This window comes from Hyaena hyaena, unplaced genomic scaffold (genome assembly GCF_003009895.1).
Source record: "Hyaena hyaena isolate Hyena2069 unplaced genomic scaffold, ASM300989v1 scaffold_288, whole genome shotgun sequence".
NCBI classification, from domain to species: domain Eukaryota; kingdom Metazoa; phylum Chordata; class Mammalia; order Carnivora; family Hyaenidae; genus Hyaena; species Hyaena hyaena.
Genome location: NW_024080922.1, coordinates 976,967 through 1,000,708, shown reverse-complemented (window position 1 = coordinate 1,000,708; position 23,742 = coordinate 976,967). Strand labels below are relative to the sequence as shown.

The 23,742-nt window shown below is 37.7% G+C and overlaps 1 protein-coding gene across 2 annotated transcripts in view; it reads right to left on the bottom strand.

Annotated features, from left to right (window-relative positions):
* Window positions 1-23,742, bottom strand: part of LYST (lysosomal trafficking regulator) — a 170,490-nt gene that overhangs the window by 98,790 nt on the left and 47,958 nt on the right. For both annotated transcript variants that reach the window (XM_039247155.1, XM_039247156.1), the window contains exons 6-14: window positions 21,932-22,958; window positions 19,728-19,889; window positions 18,122-18,278; window positions 15,766-15,992; window positions 15,172-15,238; window positions 10,328-10,437; window positions 7,983-8,409; window positions 5,097-5,241; window positions 3,298-3,471 (exon numbers count right to left, since the gene is read on the bottom strand). In XM_039247155.1, coding sequence (XP_039103086.1) covers window positions 3,298-3,471; window positions 5,097-5,241; window positions 7,983-8,409; window positions 10,328-10,437; window positions 15,172-15,238; window positions 15,766-15,992; window positions 18,122-18,278; window positions 19,728-19,889; window positions 21,932-22,958 — 2,496 coding nt within the window. The remainder of the gene's footprint in view (window positions 1-3,297; window positions 3,472-5,096; window positions 5,242-7,982; window positions 8,410-10,327; window positions 10,438-15,171; window positions 15,239-15,765; window positions 15,993-18,121; window positions 18,279-19,727; window positions 19,890-21,931; window positions 22,959-23,742) is intronic.

Sequence of the window (23,742 nt, the reverse complement as noted above, 5' to 3'; positions counted from 1 at the left end):
CAATTTTCTTGGTTCAGTATCAAACAGTTGGTGATGGGGAGAAAGAGAATGGATTCCACTATCTCCTGGTCCCTGCTGCTGGCAGTACACCAATCCTAGAAAAGGGGAGCAGACCAGAGATGCCCGACGGTCCCGCAGCAGGCCATGGGAAGTGGGACCCAACACCCGATGTAAGTTTCCTTTGCCGTGTGACCTCTGCACTTGCACCTTCCTGGTTTACAAATACAACCAACCACCTCCCACTAATTCTACCAAAAAGTCTCCTATCTTGGTAAACCATTCCTAAAATATCATCTTCTATGAAACCTTCAAAGACTATTCAGAAGAAGAGTATCACTTCTCAAGATTCAGTTCTGAATAGCCACTGAAATGCCAATGCTTTTCTGCGTTTTCTATTTTTTTCAAAGCTCAGTCATAGAGTTTTGATTAATGTGTTGTATTTACAGGAATCCTTACAAAAGACAGAGTAGGAAAAAGTAAACTAACGCTTTCTCAAGGTGAGACACACACGACAAGGTGAGACAAACACAACATCATCTAGTTGGAAGTCCAGAGTACCAAGTTCTACCCCTTTCTGGAAAATGTTCTAAGCTCCATATCAAGGTAATGAAGGTAACTTATAAAGGCAAAATTTGTGAATAAGATAAAAACTTAGAATATGCAAATGTAGTTAGCTCTTAATGAGAAATTCTATTTAGGTATGTCAATTTATCTAAATTTAAAAACTTTTCCCTAAGGCTTTCTGTTTCATATTTAACATACAAATTTAATTATTTTAATAGAAATATTTTCTGATAAAGATGTGAGACTTTTTTCTAAATTGAAGTATAACGGACATACAACAATACAGTGAGATCATCTTTCTTGAACCAAATACAGGCTGTGAATGAAACACTACTGCCACCTATCGGCAGTATGACTTAATACAGTTTTTAAGGATAACACTTTGCAAGATGAATTCAACAAATATTAAGTATCTATGTGCCATATATTCCTACCATATTTGTGTGCTGTTCATTAAATAACAATATAAACTATTAATAATATGTTTTCAGTATTATTGTGTGCTATTAAAAATGTTCTCCTGAAATACATTATTTATAGAAATTATTCTATTAATTCAAACAGTAATAAAGGTAGTGCCAAATCAAAAGAATAATATATTTGTCCTTGGTCACTTACTCATTGCTCTCTTAACAGATGAAATCATTACTTTGTACCAAATGGCAAAAAAATTCCTTCAAGGTAATGTAGAAATACATGAACTGACTAGGCTCACCAACTGTCTACGATGAACATCTAAACCCTCATTCTGAGCATGTCTAATAATTAGTTTAGGACTCCCACACCTGTAAGATGGTCTGATTCAGAAAAAGGCTGGAAGGGTGGCAAAACATAGGGTTCCAGAGCATGGTCTGTATCTGGGTTCAAGTTTTAGCTGTACCCCATACTTGGGGCATGACTCTACCTGTTCTAGCACTCAACTGCCTCGTACGTAACAGAGAAATCAATATACCTTCTTCCTAGTGTTGTCGGGAGGACCAGATGAGGTTAACTGTGTTAGGGTCACATACAGTGCCTGGCACATATTGAGAGCTCGGGAAATGAGGAGAGGGTCCAGGAGAAAGAGGTTTGGTATGCACAGACCTATCCCCAACTCCAACCAATCTAACTCAAGGTTCTGAAAATAAATTTACCAACTGGTTGAAGGCTGAGAACTCCTCAGAAAATATTCTGTTTAGAATACAGAAGCTTCAATGACATATTTTCATGGATTCTTTTTTAAATGAATAAACAAAAACCGAAGCCTTGACTTTGTTCCCAAAGCCTGTTCTTTCCAGTGGCAGACTCTGGGAACAGTCTCCCCTAAAGCCACTCACAAGCCCCCTGTCCTCTGCCTTCCTCTGGCACTGAGGCTGAACAGCTCTAAGCAGTCAACTCAACAGCCTCCTTTCAGCAGTGACCCCACACACAGCTCTCCTTTGGATTCCACGGGCCTTTCCTCTGCCCGGAAGGCTCTTCCTCTCCTCTGCTCATAGCATGCTCCATCTCCCCTCCAGGTCTCAGCTTAAATAATCCTTTCCCAAAGATGCCTTCTCTGATCTACCTCTTAAGCAGCAAACCTCTTATTTTCTGTCTGGGAACCTGTTTGTTACTTCCAAAGTATTTGTCATAATTTGTATATATTTATTTCGTTGTGTTTGCTTCTCATCTGCTTCCCCATTAGACTTTGAGTTCCAAGAAGTGCCAAGGAGCCTGAGCCTTGTTTCCCACTGCCCTCAGCCTAATACAAACATGCTGGGCACAGGCAATTCATCAATAAATATTTAACGGATGAACAAATGAATGAGTAAGAAAAGGTTCATTTATGCTAAGGGCACATGTTATTTCTGTGGTCTAATCTACTTTGAGGGATTTTTGAAAGAATTGGGAGGAAATGCATGTAAGGCACCTAGCAAAAGGTTTGCAATGTAACAGGTCTGAAATATTTTACAGTCCATGCAATGAAATCTAGACTCCTCATCCTGACATGCGAAACTTGCCTGCCAGGTAGCATTACCATACCATTGTTTTTCTTTCTCATTATTCAACTCAGACTCTTCCTTCCAGGCAGCTTAATCCTATCCCATGCTGCACTACCTTCCAATTCTGTATCCTCTTCCATGTTATTTCATTCATCAAATACTTCCCAACTCTTAGAAATCCAAGATACTGTATAGCTCTCTCTAGGTTAAAGTTTACATTAAGATATTCTAGAAAACACTTCTTATTAACTTGACCCACAATTCTCCTGGTTGGTAAAAATCATATAGTATTATACCTCAATCTATCACCTCATTTTCACTATGTTCTAGGATCCTATTTTAATCTATCAACTGATATACAGTAGCTTCTATTTTCTGCTAGTCATTCTGATTTCTTTTGAAACCCTGACTTAATTTAGGTATTTGCCTTATTAGCCACTTAATTGAAATAATTCCTTGTGGATTCACTTTGCAAATTTGTAGGCATGAAGGAGCAAATTATAGGTTCTGTTCCTTGATCTAACATATATTCTACATAAGCGTCTAAATGTTCCATTTTCTGCATGTTCCTTCAAACCCAAATATTGACTTGTATGGGAAATTAATTTTGTATTAAAGTGATAAATAGGAAAAAACATCTGACTCTGACACAGGCTCCTGCATTAACACAGAGCACACTGTATCTACAGTTTCCAGTGCTTCAGAAGCTATGACAAACTAAACTTAAAATTATAACTGAAGTTAGTAAGTATTTGTAAAAAACGTTTCCTACCTCTGCCCAGAGATCCACATGGAGATTTTCCCATGATTATTCTTCTTCCCTTGGGGCTGCTGTAGGTAGGTGAGCACCAAGTGCTGCCATTTGCTTGGAACGAAAATATTCTCCTGTGATTCAGCCTGTGCCAGTAAAATAGCTTTCATGTCATCATTTGAGTCCATGCACATACTACAAAAAAGAGGAAGTATTGCCTGAAAACATGAAATTTCTGATCTCAACATTTAATAAATGTCGAATAGCTGTACTTTCAGGTATTTGAATTAGATTCTATTTTTTCTAAAGTTTATTTAGTTTGAGAGAGAGAGAGAGAGCCAGAGAGCACATAGAGAGAAGAGGCAGAGAGAGGAGAGAGAATCCCAAGCAGGCCCCGCACTAACAGTGCAGAGCCCAACGTGAGCTCAGTCTCACAAACCACGAAATCATGACCTGAGCCGAGATCGAGAGTCAGACACTTATCCGACTGAGCCACCCAAAAATCAGTTCTATTTTTTTTTTAATGTTTATTTTTGAGAGACAGAGAGAGATCGAGCACAAGCCAGGGAGGGACGGAGAGGGAGGCACAGAATCCCCCAGGCTCTGGGCTCTGTCTGAGCTGTCAGCACAGAGCCTGACATGGGGCTCAAATCCACAAACCATGAGATCGTGAACTGAGCCGAAGTTGGAGGCTTAACCAACCAGGTGCCCCAGTTCCATTTTTACCCCGGTTCCATTTTTAAATTAATTTGAAAAGTCAGTAGGTCTTTGTTTTATACCATAAAATCTGCTGAGTTATTTTATTATATTGTTACCCAACTAAATCAGATGAAGTTCATTTGCTGGTATGAATAATTTAGGTATTAATTTTCAAAATTCAATTTGAAAAAAATGTACTGTCACTATTTATTAAATTTTTTGTTATTTATTTTTGAGAGAAAGACAGAGAGAGCGAGCAGGAGAGGGGCAGAGAGAGAGGGAGAGAGAGAATCCCAAGCAGGCTCCGCAGTGTCAGCACAGAGCCTGAATGGGGCTCAGTCTCACAGACCGTGAGATCATGACCTGAGCCGAAACCAAGAGGGGGATGCTTAACTGACTGAGCCTCCCAGGCACCCCTGCATTGTTACTATTTATACAGTCATTGACATTTTAGAAATTACAATGTAATATTTGGTTCATACAAAAATAAAGACATGTTGTACATAAATGTCTAAATGCCAAGACGTACTGGGCGGGGGGGGGGGGTTCTATCCTACTTGGAAGGATTCTGAGAGAATTAGGATATAATATATATAAAATACCAAGTGACCTTTATAACAGAAGCATATATCCTCTAAATAACATATTTTTGTTTAAAGTTCTATAAAAATAGTATCATACTATTCATATTCATTCAATCCAAGTAAAAGATTTGTATACCAGTTAACAAAAGAAGTAGGAAAAAAGATAAGATTGCAAGAAGAATTGAAGTTTATCAGATAATGGCTATTAAACATATAACCTGCATGGAAACCATCCTTCTGATAATAATATCGTAAGGTGATTGCAATCTGATAGAATATTTCCACAGGTAAGACTTCAGTGAGCACTGGTCTCAAATCTAATTGAAAATTAATATAATCTACTTTCAGAGTTTACAGATTTTTGGATAGAATAATATATTGTTACAGAGGTGGTATTAATAATTGTTAGAATGTATGTTTTTAAAGACAGTTTTCTGATTTGCTGTAATTATCTGTATTAGTAGACTTCACATCAATGTCTCATCTAAATTACTTAAATACATGATCTATTTGCAGGAGGTTGAAGATGATCAATACCGGAAGATGAAAGTGCCATTGCGAGGATCAGCCCACACTTGCATCATCAGAGCTTTGGATCCCAAGGAAATCATATGAATACATCCTTCTTCTATGAGCCTTTCGCCAGGATTTATGTAGTCGGCACCTTCCAGTCTGTTGTTCTCTATGATAAAAAGACGTTAGGATAATTAGTAAAGCAATTGATAAAACGAGTGGAAAAGTGAATTTATAAGAATGCAAAGCATGGTTGTTCATTTGCAGTAATTTACCTGATGTTCCAAACAATATTCCCAAACTTGAGATATTATCTCCAAAAAGGCACCAGGAGCAAAAACAGTAATTGGGTACATTAAGAGTTATAAAGTCTTTGAAATATATGATAATTGAGGGCTAACTGTGGGAATGAACAGATCACTGTGGTGACCTGTTACCGACTGTGACACATTTCTTTTATTGATCGGATTCAGTCACTCTGTCATTACAGACCCTGGTCCACGGAGCACACACCATTGTCATCTGCACAACCAAAAATCATCCTATAATTATTACAATAGCATGATTTTTAAAAATTGACTTTGGAAAAATTGTGCTGTTTGAATATATTCCTTGTTTAGACTCCCTGATGAGTCATCTTTGCATATAATTGCTAAGTGGTTCTGAAACTTCAAAATGTTATTCTAAGGCAAGCTAAGGTACTGCCATACGCTTTGGGCTCTCTAGTTATCCATCCTGTCTTGAAATGGTTTCTCACCATGCTAAATCTAGCACTCTCGAAATCTGCATGGTGAGCTGGATCCTTAAGCCATGTATGCTACCTGTTACTACACTGCCTGACTTCTCAGAGAGCTATGCTACTGAAGATGTACCAAAACACAAAATGCACGTCCAAGGGCTCCGATTTTCAGAGAAGATGAACACTACCAGCTATTAGACTCTCATATATTTGTTGCCGTTTTTCAAGAGGTATAAATACCACCAATTTTTAAGAATACTCTCCCTAAATTCATGGATTATTTTGAGGACTATGGCCCAAGATATGAGATGTATAGAAAATTCATATCTGATGTGATACGAATGTTTCTGTATCAAATCTGGCTTTTGCACAAATAAAAGACTAGAATCCAGTGTGTACCCAGGTAAAGTAGAAATATAACAAATATTTACTTTAAAGCTCACAACAATCTTCTGATGTAAATTTTATTGTCATTTAGAGGGAGACAGAATTGAGGTGCCGAGAGGTTGAATTACTTGCTCGATGTCACAAAGGTGGTTTGGGGCAAAGGATGTGTCGTTAGTGTAATATTTTCTTCAGCTCTCCCTTAAAAACTCTGGTATATATACTATTGTTAAATGTTCTTTTTTAATGTTTATGCAGAATTGCCATTCTAAAATATATGTATTCTAATATATTTCTACCATAATTTTTTTTAATTGCCTAACACTCAACTTTTTCTCAGGTCATTGGGTGTATTATTTTCATTTTATAAGAGACTGTTTACATTGTCATTGCCCCCACTTAAATCTGAGAAAGAGATCCACACAGTTTACAGTGTAGTGGTGGCATTTAAGCTCCGGAACTACATATAGGTGGGTCTAAGTCCCTTCCCATCACTTACCAGCTATATAAATTGTTCATGCTGTTTAACTGCATCTGTAAATATGGACAGTACGAGTACTTACCTTACTGAATTGTTGTGAAGGTTAGGTTAAAAACGTAGGTAGAAAGAGCTGGGCAAAGTGCTGCACATACAGAGAGCACTCAATGTACACAAGACAGAATCATCATCGATAAGATCACATGTATGTTGCTTTAGAGCTATCAATTCTTAGTGGCAAAGTTCAATTCGAAAGAAAATGCTAGAACTACTTGATTTTTTTTTTTTTTAAGTTTGGCTTCCTAGGCTAACCCACAAAAGTACGTAAGCATGCTATGCTGATAACACGGAACTGTGTCTGGAGAAGTGGATTCAGAGCTCCAGCTGTGGGTATCAGGTGACACTTCTCACTCTTCAGTCTCGTCAGTGTCATTAAGGATTTCCTTTCTGTCTGTGTCAGTGGTGAAGGACCTTCCCCAAAGGCCTAGCGCTCTGAGGCCCAGAGCCAATGGGGCGTGTCAGCTTTGGGCAGCGAAGAGCCCGAGGCCAGGACCTCCGTGTAACCCCTAACCACCTGTCTCAGCCAGTCATTTCATCCATCCCATCAACCCTAACAATTAGCCGACCCGCTTGGCTTCTCACCACCATAAACTGCTTTTTAATAAACAGGTTCTTCCTGCCCTCGTCATATGAGGAATGAGACACAGTTTTGTGGTGGCAGAACAGCAATTGGATCAGTTATAGAAAGCACCAGAATGGAAAGGATTCTAACTGTGGAGAAAAGCTGACTCATTCAAATGTGATTTGACAGGAACCAGGAGGGGACTCTGCGGAATGATGGGGAACAACAGAGAACGATGGAGAATGAGGAGGAGAACGAGGAGGAGAGCTGAGCTAACCGAGAGAAAGGAGATGACAGAGGGGCTCCTGGGGCCCGGGGAGAAGGGGCCAAAAGGACAGCAGGGTGGCTCTCGGTCTGCTTCCTTTGCGTCTCTCACACCAGGAATCACCCTAATCCAGTAATGGGACCAGGAGAGAGTCAGGAAACGGGGCTGGTGACCCCCCCACAGCAGTTGTACACGTGGGGGTCCCTCTGCCACAGCCCCCACCTCCAATCCCAAGGCCAAAGTACAGAAGAGGCCATCTGACAAGCCAGGCTTTGGGGAGGCAGGGCCTGCCATCACTAAGGCACTCAGCACGAAGAACAAGTTCACAGCCAGTGAGAACGTCCCCGTGTCCTTATAGCTCCACCCAAAAGCCATGTGAAGAAGTTCAGCGAAGCAGACGATGGAGAGCGGGAACACCATACCTGTGTCATCCAGGCTACCGTCCCGTAACGTTAAAGATTTGTTTCTTCTCTTTATCTTCTTTCCTTTCTCCACGGCACTCTCAGCCTTGGGGATGTGCTCCACACTGAACCACAGGGAGACGCTGAACCCCTCTGACAGGTGTGGCCAGCAGTTCTGCCCCAGAAGCGGCAGGTGGACTGGGGCCACGTGCCAGGAGGAGAGCAGCTGCTGGGGGAGACCATCACTGCCAGCCTCCTTCCTGCTCTGGGAGCTCTGCGCTCTCCGTAATAATCCCAGCGCCTTACTGTTTAGAATCCCAGGACCCTTTTGTGATGAAACGCCATTGCTTAAATTTGGAGTATGCAGTAAAGGGAAGGTTAGATACTGTGAAGGGCTCATAGTAATGTCGCTTTCAATAATTTTCAGAATACCTGAAAGAAGAACTTCCTAGAGAAAAAGCAAAACAAAACGTTACGATGTTAAAGTACATAATAATTTTGAAACTCAGGTTATAAATGAAAGTAAAAGCATACCCATGCACACATCAGCATTCCTAGTTAAGTACCTTCCTATCTACCATATCATTCAAATTTTCATGAAATATGAAATAAAGATTTTATTCTTAAAATTTGTAATCTCTTACAGTTAATTTTAGATTTACATGATTTCATGGTACAAGCCTGAGAGTTAGGAGTTGGTTTTAAGTATTAGAAATTAACTACAGGGGCACTTGGATAGCTCACTCAGTTAAGCAGCCTACTCTTGGTTTCAGCTCAGGTCATGATCCCACAGTTTGTGGGATCAAGCCCAGCATCAGGCTCGCGCTGTCAGATTCTCCCTCGCCCTCTGTCTCTGCCCCTCCCTTGCTCTCTTTCTCTCTCTCTCAAAAAATAAACTAAAAATTTTTTAAATAAAAAATAAAAAGAAGAAGTTAACTACAATAATTATATCTGGAATAATTTCTACCAAGGAAAGATGTTTATTTCCAAGGAGACTATAGTCACTTCTCTCAATTTACTTTACTTTATTTTTTTTTAGAGAGAGAGACAGCATGGGTAGAGGAGAGGGGCAGATAGAGAGCAAGAGAGAATCCCAGGCAGGCTCCACACTCAGCGCAGAGCCTGATGCAAGGCTTGATCTCATGCCCTTGATCATGACCCAAGCCAAAATCAAAAGTCGGACACTCAACTGACTAAGCCACCTAGGTGCCCCTCTCTCAATTATTTTTAAGTGAAGGACAGAACCAGTCATCTTACAAATTCTCCAGATTTCTGAATGATATTTATAACATGACTGACTTCATAAAATTGAGTGGCTAAATTACTTCCAACTTATTTTACATGACATTTCCCTAATCAAATTCATTTTCTTTCATCTGTTTTTGGTATAACAAAATAAGTGTTTTTAGGTTTTCTTTACAAATTACAAATTTTTGGTAAAACTGAAATGTAGAACTACAGAAGACACAAGAGAGGAAATGAGCATCTAATTAAAGAGAAAAAGTAATGACTAAGGAGACAAGTAAAAAAGTAGAAAAGAATAACCTAGTATAATACCCTACTGATTGTATGCCCTGTGCATAAAATAACAGCTAATACTGATGATGATGATGATGATGAGAAATGCACTCAGGGAAAGTAACAGAAACATTTTGGGGCGCCTGGGTGGCTCAGTGGGTTAAGTGTCCAATTTCAACTCAGGTCATGATCTCAAGTTTGTGGATTCGAGCCTCACGTGAGGCTCTGTGCTGACAGTTTGGAGCCTGGAGCCTGCTTTGGATTCTGCATGTCCCTCTCTCTCTGCCCTTTCCTCACTTATGCTCTGTCTTACTGTCTCTGCCTCTCTCTCTCAAAAAATGAATAAACATTAAAAATTTTTTAAAGGAAAATACCCCCAAAATACAGTCAGTTACCAAGTGTCTACATCAGTGTTATTTAACCTTGTGATCCATAGAGTCTTCTCAGGATCCACAAGCTGGAGTAAGGTGGGGAAATGGGCACTTAATCTTGCTTCACAGAAAGTAGCTCCCAGGTTTTGTTTTATTTGCATATACTTCTAGTCAAGGTTTCCTTCTAAAAATGAGTTTCTTAGCAAGAAACAGTCTAAAAGTCACTAAGTTACACCAATGGAAAGAAATGATAGAAGCTACCTGAAGAGGAGATAATAATTTTCCACTCTAAAACAGAAGTGAAACAGTTAAAATATGTGCAAATAATAAAGTGATTGAGAATTTCACACATAATAACATGGAGTTGACTGTACGATAATTACCACAATAAAAGAGAGAGCTTAATGATTCCCAAATAATTTTTAAAATATCCTATTAGGTATCAGTGAAAAAAATTTTTAATTATAGCATATTTACTGTACAAGGAGATTTCTCCAGAAATATTCTCAAAAGAAGGGTTAGCTCTTCTGAACATGTTCTTGAACTCATCAAAGATACCAAAAGATCCACCAGTGCTCTCTGGCATGCTAAATTAAAGAAAGATAGGGGGAAAAAATTAAAGCCAATACAAAATTAATGACACAGAACAATTTCACTGAAAGTGATCAAATACTACTGTCACATCTTCAGTGGATTATAAACAATCTAATAATCCAAAAATGTGCTGAAAAAACAGCAATACATTTAAATGCAAACCAACCAACTCACTGACAAAAAAGAAAACCCCAGTTTTCTTAAAGATTGGCTAGTTCCCAGTAAATGTATAATTTAAAGCAGCATAAATTAATGCAGTATTTGTTAAATACTTTGACACTGTTAAATACCATAAAATACTCTGCTACCTTCTCATCTTGAAGCTGTTTAAATTATAACTGTTACTTTCTAATTAGATAACATAAATAAAAGTGTAAATAGTAAAGATTATGAAGATAACTAAATATCACAAACTATTCTGAACCCTTTCTTTATTCCACCATGGGGTTTAGAATAAAATATAATTGGTAGGACATAAATACACAGAACTTTTTAGAATAAAGTGCTTAATTTTTGTAGCACACATTATAGTGTTCAAAGTATATTTACATGCATTATCTTAGTGAATCCTCACCAAAAAAACTCCTACAAAAAAAATACTATCTCCATTTTAGACATGCCAGAAAGAACCCTGATGGGCAACCTGAGAACAGAAGCCATGTGCAAGCACCACATTTTGTAGAAACAGTGAATGGACACAAGACTAAAATAGCATGGACTTTATCTTGTAAGTAACACAAATCCCTGAAAGGCTGTAAACGAAGAACTATGAAAACTAGTAAATAAAGGAAAATGATTAAGTATTTCTCCTGCCTTTCTTTTATGAACTCTATCTTAGGGTGACCAAACAGTTGATGAGAGCAAGTTTTCTTTAAGTATTCCCGTTTATCAAAGGAGATGGAATTAGTCCCTGGCTCCCAGCATCCCCCAAAGAGAGGCAACCAGACAGTATGTGCCTCCTGCCTGTAAAATATTCTGGTCAAAACATGGAACCTAAATCCAATTAGGTTTCTAGGTCTTACTACCAATTAAAGGAAATACAACGGAGAGAGGATTATGTTAAACAACCTCCCAGGTACATAATTACCAAAATTAGAATGGAGGAGATACCTAATGATAAATGACCTGGCTTCTTTAACAACGGACAGCAACAAAATTCAAGGACTGGGAGTAGACATCTACAGAATAAAAGAGTTGAGACATATCTGTGTAATGTAACATATGAACCTAACTCAGATTCTGATTTCAAAAACAAAAAAAAACAAAAAAACACTATCAAATAAAGTGTTAGATAACCATGGAAGGCAAAGGGAGGGAGAAAGTAAAGTGATCAAAGTATATGTATATATACATACGTGTGTGTGTGTGTGTGTGTGTGTGTGTGCTTAGACTTTTTTTTTTAGTTCAAAACAGAAAGGTTTCCAGTTCAAAATGAGGGAATGAAGATATATATTTATATTTCTTTGTCTACTACTGAAAACTTGCTGAACTAAAAGTACAAAATTACAAAAAGAAAAGAAATCTGTAAGAGCAAAAAAAAACTTGGGGAGTCAGTGGGCACTGGGGGCACATCAGACTTAAAAATATTTCTTGAAGATAGAAGAGCAGATAGATAAGAGGAAGCTGCAGCCTAGAATCTCTTTGAATTACAAAGGGGCTCAAAAGGAGTAGAGAGCCAATCTGTCTGTCTACATTCTGGACAGGAAGTAAGAATGGGGCGAAATGCAGGGACTAATACAAGGTTTTCCTGGAAACACCTACCTCGCTCCTTGATTCTGAACATAGGGTACAAACAGCCCAGCTTTTACTCTTATGCCCACAACTTGATAACCCTCTAAAGAAACTCAATGGATTGCCAGGCAAAAGCTGAGATGAACAGTGGGACATTAGCATCAGAGCTACCAGTTGTACAGGTACAGTCTGCAGACAGACCAGGTTGCTTAACCAAGAGAAAAAAGAGGGACTAAAATAACACCTGAATGCTATTCACCAAGCCATGCATCCTGGCATTGGGCTGTGTTGCCTGGATGAAGGGGTGACTTTTTCGTAGCAGGAAGATGCTATTTACAAGCCCTGCATGTGGAGGACACACTTGTCTAATGTACACAGAATGTCTTATGGAGTAATAGTGGCCCTAATGGTGCTCCAAAGTAGAGCTTTCCTTATTACAGTATTTGGGGGAACTTCTATCATCCACTGGCAGGTGCACACACAGATCATCAACAGACTGTCCATTCAGGGAAGATACCAAATAGGAAAGCAAATGTACTTTTACATCATTAGCTTCAACAGCTTTCCTAAATAGAAATGGGCAATACAAGGTTCACAAAATATCTGAGAATCAGCAACATAAAAGAGAAAAGCAAGATATAAAAGACAAACAAATTGATAAAGTGACCCCAGGGAGAACATAAATAATTCAGGGCAGGGAAGATAGCTTTCTAAAATGTTAATTACTAGATCCAGATTATATCCAGATATGTGAGTGTTCAACCAACTGAGCCACCCAGATGCCCCTAAATCCAGATATATTTAAGATATTTTATCCTTATATAAAAATGGAATAATCAGAAATCAAGCAAACAAAAAGAAGCTCTTAAATATTAAAAGGTAATTGCCAAAATTAAAAAGTGAACAAAAGGCTGGAATAGAATTGACAAAAACACAAAACACAGCACAAAAAGAGAGAAGCAGATAATGTGAGAGGAAAGCTAAGACAATGCAAAGTCCATCCAAGAAGGCCTAAGACTATATAATTAGGAAATAAAAAGAAGAGAGCATAAAACATGGAGAGAAGAAAATTATTTTTCAAAATACTAAGTTTTAGGGTGTCTGGTTTTGGCTCAACTTGTGGGATTGAGCCCCACACTGGGCTCTACACTGAGCATGGAGCCTGCTTAGAATTCTCTCCTTCCCTCTGCCACATTTCCAACTCATGTGCTCTCTCTCTAATAAAAATTTAAAATTTTTTAAAAATTAAAAAAAATACTAAGTCTCTGTGACTCTAAGTTAGATCTTCCTAGATATGACACCAAAAGCATTGTGATAAAAGTAAAAATAAATGAAATTCATCAAAATAAAAAAAATTGTGCTTCAAAGTGTACAATCAAGAACATGAAAAGATAAACCAAAGACTGGGAGAAAATACATGCAAATCATATTTCTGATAAGGGGCTTTTACTTAGAATATATGAAAAGGTCTTACAACTCAATAATTAGAACCACAAATTATCCAAAATAAAAATGGGCAAAGAACTGAATAGAAATCTCTCCAAAGAAATCTAAGATGGCCATACACAGATGGCCAATAATCATAAGAAAATATGCCTAACAACAGTAGACATCAGGAAAATGCACATCAAAACCACAATGAAATATCATGTCATATCCGCTAGGATGGATATAACCAAAAACACAGGTAATGACAAGGATGTGAAGAGACTAGAATACTCATATTCTGCTGGTGGGAATGCAAAATAAGACAGTCACTTTGGAAAACAGTCTGGCTATTCCTCATCTAGTTATACATAGAGTTACCACTGGACCCGATAGGAATGAAAACATATGTCCATGTGAAAACTATTACATGAGTGTTCAGAGCATTATTCAGAATAGCAAAAAAGTGGTGATGGTTGCATAACTGTGAATATACTAAAAAAACACTGAACTGCATATTTTAAATGGGTGAACTGTGTAGCATATGAATTATATCTCAATAAAAGTGTTATTCAAAGGTCATATAACAGAATTTCTCAGAGCTAAGCTAGAAATAAGTCTTCAGATCAAAAGGATCCACTAAGTGTCTACCACAATAAATATAAACATACCCATACACTAAATAAGTAAATGGAAGAGGAGGAAAAGCTTTTCTTTACAGTACAAGCCCAATTAATAAATATAGAAGTAACAATGGGAATAGAAAATCACTATTTGGCAAATACCACAGTATTAACAAGAATCAAGGATCATCAATGGGTATTAAAATTGGTGGGTTAAAGTATGAAAAGAAAATATTTACACAGCCTCAAGTTTATCTTCCCACAAGATACTAATTATAAAGAGAAAACAGTAACTTTACAATGGAGAAACTCAGCAAGACACCACTTTAACAAAGTAATCAAAGTCAACATCACAGGAATAAGATACAGATATCACGAATGACAATATGACGCAAGGCAAAAGGCACGTAACCTATGAGGTCTGTTTGCCAAAAATGCATAACTTGAATTTAATCATGAGGAAACATCTGACAAACCTGAATTAACATTTCATGTATGTTAGACTTCTCTAGCTAAAATTTAGATTCCTCCAACTAAAAGTTAGGTTTCTATCTATTATAAATAATATAAGTGTTTTATACACTCATTATGATGAATTCCTCAAACGTCTGTGGAAGTACTGAGTAGAGAGTGGCACTCAGTATCGGAAAAAGCAGCAACACGGTGTTCAGACTGGGGTACAGTTATTGCAATGCCACTTCTATGTATACGACCCTGAACAATTCACTCAGTCCCTTGGAATCCAGATTTTGTTCTCTATAAAATCAAGATACTTCCACCACGTCTATTATACTGGGTTGTTCTGAGGAACAAATGAGATGATGCATATAAAGCTACTTTTGAAACCACAGAGCGCTATGCCAGCAAAAGCCATTATTACCAACTCTTCATTTCACATAACAACAAAATAATTTTAAAGCTATTGTGTAAAACTAAGTTTCAACGCACCTTGAAAATCAGAATCAGCCTGTGTTAAAATACTCAAGAACCCTCCTAAAAGATTTTTCACAGCTCCCTGAAGATTAAAAAAACAAAACATAAGAAATTAAATTTCTTACCTCATGAAACCATGAAGCAACTGTAATGTCATAATAAATTGATAGTTTACTATATATACATATATAAATACTTTAAAATAACTGGAAAGAATGCTATGTGTATAATTATGTACTTTTCATTTTCTTTTTTTTAGGTGGTATATACATTTATTTTTTTCATACTGTTTTTGTTATCTGATTTTTCAAAAACAATTGACCATATATTAAAATTAAATATAATTTTAAAACCATTACCCATTCTTAGAAACATACTAGGATTAGTTAGCCAGTGACATTAATTTTTTTATGCTGCTTTCATGGACTATGGAATTAGAATATTTTTAGATTTTACCACTTGTAGGTAAAAACATACCTGAGGTATTATAGAAGATTAAGTAGTCATCTCAAATAATTTTCAGGCAAGGTGGGTTCAAAATAAGGAGATGAGTAACTGGGGCATGCGTGTGATAAATACTGATCACATTTAATTAAATGCATCTTTTACCTGTTGCATGAGTAGAAATATATTCGTTTCTTTCTGTCTGATGATTTTCAAAAAACTCTCAAATACGTGGCCAAGTACATCAAGTTTGACTTTACCAGTAGAAAGCAAATTTAATTCCAGCGTAAAAATCTCAGGATATATTATTTCCCCATCAGTGAGGTTTTCAAGTAAGTCCTCTGGATTGCCTGATGCACTGAAAACTTCTGCTTCAGGCTTTAGGTCCACACCTGAAAGAGGAAAAGCAAAGACTGCTTTTATCCCCTAAACATGGAATAAATATTTCAAATCTCATTTAACATTTAGGAGATCCCTTTCCTATAAGGTGACTTTTGATTACAGTAAGTATTCTGAATAATCAAGTCTTGTGGATATTTTGAAGATAAATGAGTGGTTTAAAAGTAACTTTGGTCTTCAACAGAATTACAAATATCAACAGTAACTTCTATAGATACGTGATACAGATTTAACACATTCCTCTGACACAAGTGGAAAAAAACATTATCCCAAACTATCTAAATCACAGGGTGGTTCATTTGCCTGCCCATATCTCTGTGAAAATAGGTATGGCTATTGGCTGGATGACCTCTGTACTTTGTCTTCTTCATAAGTGAGAAAGACAGATGCTGTCACCAAATATTACATTTTGGAAAATTTAATGTGCTCTTAAAAGTGACTGCTGTGATCTTTAAAAAGTATGCTCATGTAGTTAAGAGTCTATGTGGACCAGAGGTCTTTAAATTAAGAGCTAGTTGACACCTATAAAGAGGAACTCTGTCATTCTAAAGTGTTAGTACTTTGATAAAGCCAACACCATTAAAGCAATTTTTTTCAAAAGCACTGGCTCAAAAGGTGGGGGGAGGAGGAAATAGAGAAAGATAGTCAAAAGGTACAAACTTGCAGTTATAAGATAAATAAGTACTAGGGATGTAATGGACAACATGATGGCTATAGTTAACACTTTTGTATGATACAAATTTTTTCTTAACGTTTATTTATTTTTGAGAGACAGAGCGTGAGTGGGGGGAGGCAGAGAAAGAGGGAAACACAGAATCTGAAGCAGGCTTCAGGCTCTAAGCTGTCAGATCAGAGCCCATCATGGGGCTCGAACTCATGAACTATGAGATGACATGAGCTCAAGTCGGATGCTTAAATGACCAAGCCACCCAGGGGCCCCTACGCTGGTATAGAATAGAATAGAATAGAACCTAACAGTTCTCATCACAAGGAGAATGTTTTTCTTCTTTCCTTCTGATTGTACCTATATAAGATGATGGATGTAAACTGATACTATCGTGGCAATCATTTCACAATAGATGTAAATGAAACCATCATGCTGTATACCTTAAACTTACACAGTGATATATGTCAATTATTTCTTAATAAAACTGGAAACAAACAAGAATAAATCAAGTAAGCTGTGTGTGTGTGTGTGTGTGTGTGTGTACATATACACATATGTATATTCTTTCAATCTGTGGCTGTGCTTTTGTTGTTTTCGCTCTCTTTATGGTACACAAACGAACGAACGAATACTTGCTATGTGTCCATCAAGCCCTTTCAGCAGGACATCAGTGACTATTCCTTCGCTCAGTGGGAAGGAGAAAATAGACGTTATGGAGGCTAAGCTGCTATAAACGTAGTGAAGAGTAGCAGTACTGGGACAGTCATAAGACCAACTTTAGAAAGATGGAGACTTCCCAGAAATCTCTTGGCTCCAATCAACCCTTTGTTGTTGTTGTTGTTGTTGTTGTTGTTATTGTTGTTGTACCCATGTTTTAAGCCCAGAGACAAAGGATCGTGTGCAATGTAGTTCCATCCTAAGGACAAGCTGGTTTGTGGTGGGCTAAGGAAAAAATCTATGCTGTAGCATCTTTGGATGTCACAAAAAGATGTCTGTATGCCTTGTATTTAATCTTTATAACCAACTGCTTGAAATGCTCCTCCTTTCAATGTCTGTCTGGATAGGTTTTTTTATTTAGGCCTCAATATAAACCTAACATCTTCAGCAAGGCCCTCTCTGACCACCCGATCACTACCGTATCACCCTGTTTTATTTCTTGATACTGTTCATTTCTGACACCTGTTGCTTGTTTTTTCTACTGGAATATATATGAAAGCAGGGACTTTCTCTGCCCTGTATTCTCAGGCGTTCAGTTAATGCTTGTAATAAAAAAAATATATGTTTTAAGTCGCATATATAAATGCCAGAATTTATTATTGAGATCAAACAAAACAAAGCAATCCATCTTTTAAATTGCAAGGCAATACAAAATTCCAAGGTGGTATTATCATAACCATTTGCTAAGTAATAATCTGACTTGCAAATCGGATCACAAATACTTCAGTGATATTTTACCATCATCTCGGGTTTCACTGTCCTCAGGGTTGCTTTCACTATCTGCTTCATAACCTTCTTCTTCAACCAAAAGTTTAAGACTACAGCACTGGGAATCCTCAGCTTCTTCTGGAAAATCACCTGGTTGGGATGACAACTCTTCTTCAGACTGATGACTCTATAAAATTAGTGCAATTAGAAGGCAAAAGTTGTAATATTTGCTCATTTTTAGTAATAGAATATTCATTACTCAAAAATCATTTTGAGGATAGCTTTCAGTGTTTTCTTCATGAAAAAAATCTCAGGAACCAATATTAACCACTATAAATTATGAATTTCATGCAGCAAGATTTTCCAGAATCTCTCAACTTTATTAACACTTCAAAAATGGGGGTCTGTAACAGATTAAGTTATAGATCATTTCAGTTTTACTGAAAAAGAGGTCTATGAAATTTCACTCTAGTTGTACAAAAGCAAATGACTAAAAACTCCAATGAGGTGGAATTATACTTTTTACAACTTTATGCTAGTAAATAAATACTATTTTTCCACATCTGTTCACGGAAAAAGATTTTTCCATAGAATTTTTATAAATAAAATGTTTCATAAATTAGATAACCAGAGTAGACATGAAAATTGTTCAAAGGGATTAACTTTAAGATTTCAGAATGCAATTGTCTATATACAAGCATCTCGGAAATCAAGAATCCAGCATTAACTTCCTGTGTAATATCCTGCAGCCTGAAATCTTCCTTTTCTCATAAAAACGCTACTAGTATATTCACTTCGGAAGACATTTTCACTTAGAGAATCTCCGAGTACTTTATCACTGCGACGTTAATAAAAGGTGGAATAAAGCAAGTATTTCAACATTTTCCAGTTAACCAATTGATCCAGTAATATGATGAAGGCATTAGTAGCTACTTCTGTAAGTTTTTAAAGTTCTGACAAAGAACAAGATAAAATATTACTGCAGAAGATTATAAAATGTCATATACATGGCTAGACTGAGAAATTAAAAGAGAAGTTACATAAAGGATAAGTGACAATTAATAAAAGGTAAAAGAAACAGGAAAGGAGAGGGAAGTAAACTAAACAGGCATCACGGTTTCAGAAAAAATATTAAAATAGTTCTTTTAGGAAAAAAATGCTAACATGAACGACTGAAAAACTATGCTTGCTAATTTCTATGCAAATACTCATCATTTTTATGTTGAGTGATTTAAAATTAAAGTGAACAGAGAGTTCTGGAAATATTAGCTGTACCAATATAGGATCAGAAAAGACAGCTAAGTCATCACCATCTTTGAATTACCATATAATAAACTATCGGTTATATGCAAGACTTATCAAACCAAATAATACATTTCTGTCTCACTGAGAGCAATTCTCAGTAAGCTGGCAGATTAGATGGAAACAAGCATGTCCCAGTGCTCTCCTGCTTTATGAGATGGGGCACTGAGTGAATACTGTCCATCCCACCTGATGCAGATATGACTCACAGAAGGAGATATGACCAAATCCTGGCTCGTGTGTTCTAACGACATTCATCAGTGACTGGTCGCATCCCATGCCCGACTGCCTGCGCTGGTCATCCCCAAGCAACACAACTGTATGTCATCCATACCTTCTCAGTCATAGCATCATGGTGGTCAAAATCTACTGAATGATTCCCCAGCGCAACTCGAAGCAGGGCATCAAATAAAGGCTTTGCTAGTTCTGTTTCAATCACCTTTGACTGGGAGAGATGGTCCCGCATTTCAAACAGTATGTTTTCCACAGACAAATTCTAAGGTAAAATAAAGGATACTAAGAATATTAATAACATGCTTTAAAAAATTAAACAATGACAACATAAATAATATTTACTTAAGAAGTAGAAAGCTACTACATTTATCTGCAGCAGATACGAAAGTATAATGACTACAAATATCTAGCTCTTATACAAATATCCTGTTATAATTAGTAACATTTTTATTTATCAAATGCTTTACTCATCTTATTTCATTCTGAATTTCAATGTATCATAAATTGAATGTAAATGTATCACATACATAAAAATAGTTGAAACTTCAGAATTTTGACTAACCATCTCTACATTTTACAAATGCCTTATTCTTAGAAAGCCCGTAAGAGTCAAAGAAGCACTTGTATTCTAATCCCTCCATCTCTCTCCCTTCTTTACTCCCTCCCTTCTGTCTTTGAGGAAACTCTTGCTGCTTACCTATGTACCTATATTAGGCATCCATAGAGATGGATATGAAACTGACCTCTCCCTTAAGGAATTGCCTCAGGCCAGCATAAGAAACAGATACATATCGACAAGGTATCATGATGATCATACTAGAGCTATAAACAAAGTTCTCTGAGAGACAAAAAGAGAGATACTGCCTGAGAGACCTGTTGAAAGTGTCCCGGGAGGGGTTGTATGAGATGGACAGTAAAGAAAAGAGCATACATACAAACAGAGGGAGAGTATGCTAGGCAGAAAAACAGGAACAAGGAGGGGCATCTTGAGAAGCTGTTGGCTAGCTCAGGATGGCTGATGGCAGGATGGTAAAGGACAGCAGGAAATGAAGCCAGAAAGGGAAGTGGAAACAAGACACTGAAGGGCTCCGTATGCGATCCTAAGGAGTCTGGATTTTAACTGTGAGCAATGTGGAAGCATCATGATTTTTTAGACAGGAGGAAATGGGGAGACAGGAACTGCAGCAGGGAGAGCCTGTTGGGTGACAGAACAGTTAGGGATGAGTTATGAACAGGCGATCTACCATATTTGAAGTTTCTTTAGAAGCAGGGTCTGAAACTGAGGACTCCTTTTTTAGTTGAGAAGTGCTCCCAGGAGAAATCTGGAAGGTCATGAGGGGAGCAGGATATGTTGCAGGGAAAATCCAGGCAAAAAGGTCGTTTCAGAATAAATGCTAAGCCCCAGCCCAATTCCATCAGAAGTTCTGGAGCCTGAACTGCGCCGCAAAGACTGTCCCCACTCTGCACAGCTACACCCATCCATCACTGGCTATGTCACCCTTCCCAGGCATCTCCCATGAGCCAAGGGCAGTCCCTGGGAGATGAGTACAGACGTGAGCCCTTGTAGCAGACGGTAGATGGGTGGTAAAGGGGTAAAGGGGACCTGAGCAGGCCACCAGAAAGCATCACACTGAGATTGCCAGGTCTGAACTCTGAAACACAAAGTTCTCTTATCACTCATCTGACATTTAACACGTATCTAATGCCTTTCAAGGTTGATAACTTTGAGGGGTGCCTGGGTGGCTTAGTCAGTTAAGCATCCGACTTTCGCTTAGGTCATGATCTCGCGGTTCGTGGGTTCGAGCCCCGCGTCGGGCTCTGTGCTGACTGCCAGCTCAGAGCCTGGAGCCTATTTCAGAGCCTGTATCTCCCTCTCTGTCTGACCCTCCCCTGCTCACGCTGTCTCTCTCTCTCTCTCTCTACTAGAAATAAATTAATTAAAAAAANGAGTCTGTGACTCCCTCTCTCTCTGACCCTCCCCTGCTCATGCTGTCTCTCTCTCTCTCCTAGAAATAAATTTAAAAAAAAAATTTAAAAAATTAAAAAAAAAAAAGGTTGATAACTTTGATATATGAAGATTTTGCATTCCAAACCAAACTGTAAGCTTCTTGAGGGCAGGAACTGGGTCATGTACTCCTCTGTTCACTTCCCCCCCTCCCCTCAGTACATGGTACTGTGCTAACCACACAGGAGCTTCTCAAAACAGAATCTTTGGAAAAACAAAATGACACGGTATAATGATATAACTTAAAAATATATATAATATATGTTACACAGTAGCTGAACAAAGGACCAAGTTATTACCTGATTAGGTAACTCTAATTCCATCTTTTGTGCACAAGCTCTGGTGCTATGAAGACAAATGGCCAGAAGGGCTTCCAGAAGTCGTATGCTCTGAAGTGAGGTCTCACTTTCTTGACTTGTAAATACCTTTGCTTCCTCAGGAGCAGCTGTAGTAGCTGAAACATGGCCTGTATTTTTGGAAGAGATATGCCGTGCCTCTAATTTACCTAAACTGTCAGCACTCTGTTTTGGACTACCCAGTCCTGATGGCATGGGGTCTCTTTTTATAGTCAAAGATGATAGATCTTCCTTCAAGGTGACCTCAGATTGAGAAGTTCTATTTAAATCTTGGTTTTCATGTACATTTAGGTCCCCTTCCTTTCTTCCTTGCCCTCCTTCATGACTTCTGAACAGTTTCTCTATGATCATAAATATTAATTTATGGCATGCTTGGAAACCACCAAACCTAAAAAACTGTTTCTGGAAAACTGGACTCAACATGTAGATCCAACGACACATGGACCAAATGTCTGCTGCTTGCTGCATATGCTTGGGAGAAGGCAAGATGAGGCTCTCGGGAGATAAACATGGCGGCATATGATGTAAAGGCACACTAGCTCTGCTGTCATACCCAGAAGTATCTTCGGAATCACTGGTCAACTCTCTATCAGACTCTGCTTCTTTACTTACACATAAGAATGCCACACAGAGGAACAGGTTTATCATGTTGATATGAACATCCTGGTTAACAGACTTGCGTTTCTTTGGGTAAGCTTCTTTGAGTCTGGCAGAAAATTTGCTAAGACTCTGAGGAGAATCTGAATAAGCTTGCTGGTTATCAAACGAAGTACCTCCATTTAAAGATAATTCCTTCTGTTTGCCATCTCTCCCATCAATACCTGGAATTGAAGAATCTTTTTGTTGTTCCCCTAGGCTGATTATCAGAGTTTCAAATGTTTTTAGGGAATGACTTCGAATATCATCTAAGTAATTTAATTCAATTATTTGACTTATTCCATTACGACTTAAAAACAAATCTCTTATCACCCTGTGAGGGAAGAAAAATACACGAGATTTTACATATAGAAACATCATTTATGCAGAGGCACATATACTATTTAAATATGTCATTGTTGCATGTGGTATATACTAACCACTAATCCAATTCATCAATTATCTGGCCAATGTTCTTCATTATATGAGGATTTCCAATTACTTTCACATCCTTTTTTAAACACTGCCATATGACTCAAGCATCATTTATAAAGAATGGGTCACATGCATCCCAAGTTAAATGAAACAATTTAGGGAAAAAAAACGTTTCCCCGAATGGCAGATTCTGTACAAATTCTAAATGCCACAACCACCTCCACACTTCAGATGGATGAAAGATTGCAAGCAGGCAGGCATATTTGGGTCCATTTGTCTGTCTGCCTAATGGTCTATTCAAGACTTTTTGTTTCACACCAGCCCCTCATAAAGGGCAGGAACCAAACTACAGAGCTAAAGACTTTCCACCCTGTCTCAGGTTGAGAGTCTCAGGTCTAGATCACTGGAATCCTAATAATAACTAACATAAATCAGTGCAGCAAAGATCCAGGCTGTCCACAAATACACCAAAGAGTTAAAAAACTTTCGAATCAATGTCAGTTCTACTTAAACAATGGCAGAATGTCAGAAATAATAATTTTTAAAAAAGATTGTAAAGATAATGATGATAATGATGACAGGTTATATTTTATTATGTTTTTAAAATGATATATGCATTAATTTGAAAGGCCAGACTATCAGAAGCTAGCTTTATTTATAAAATTATTTTTTAAGTACTTGAC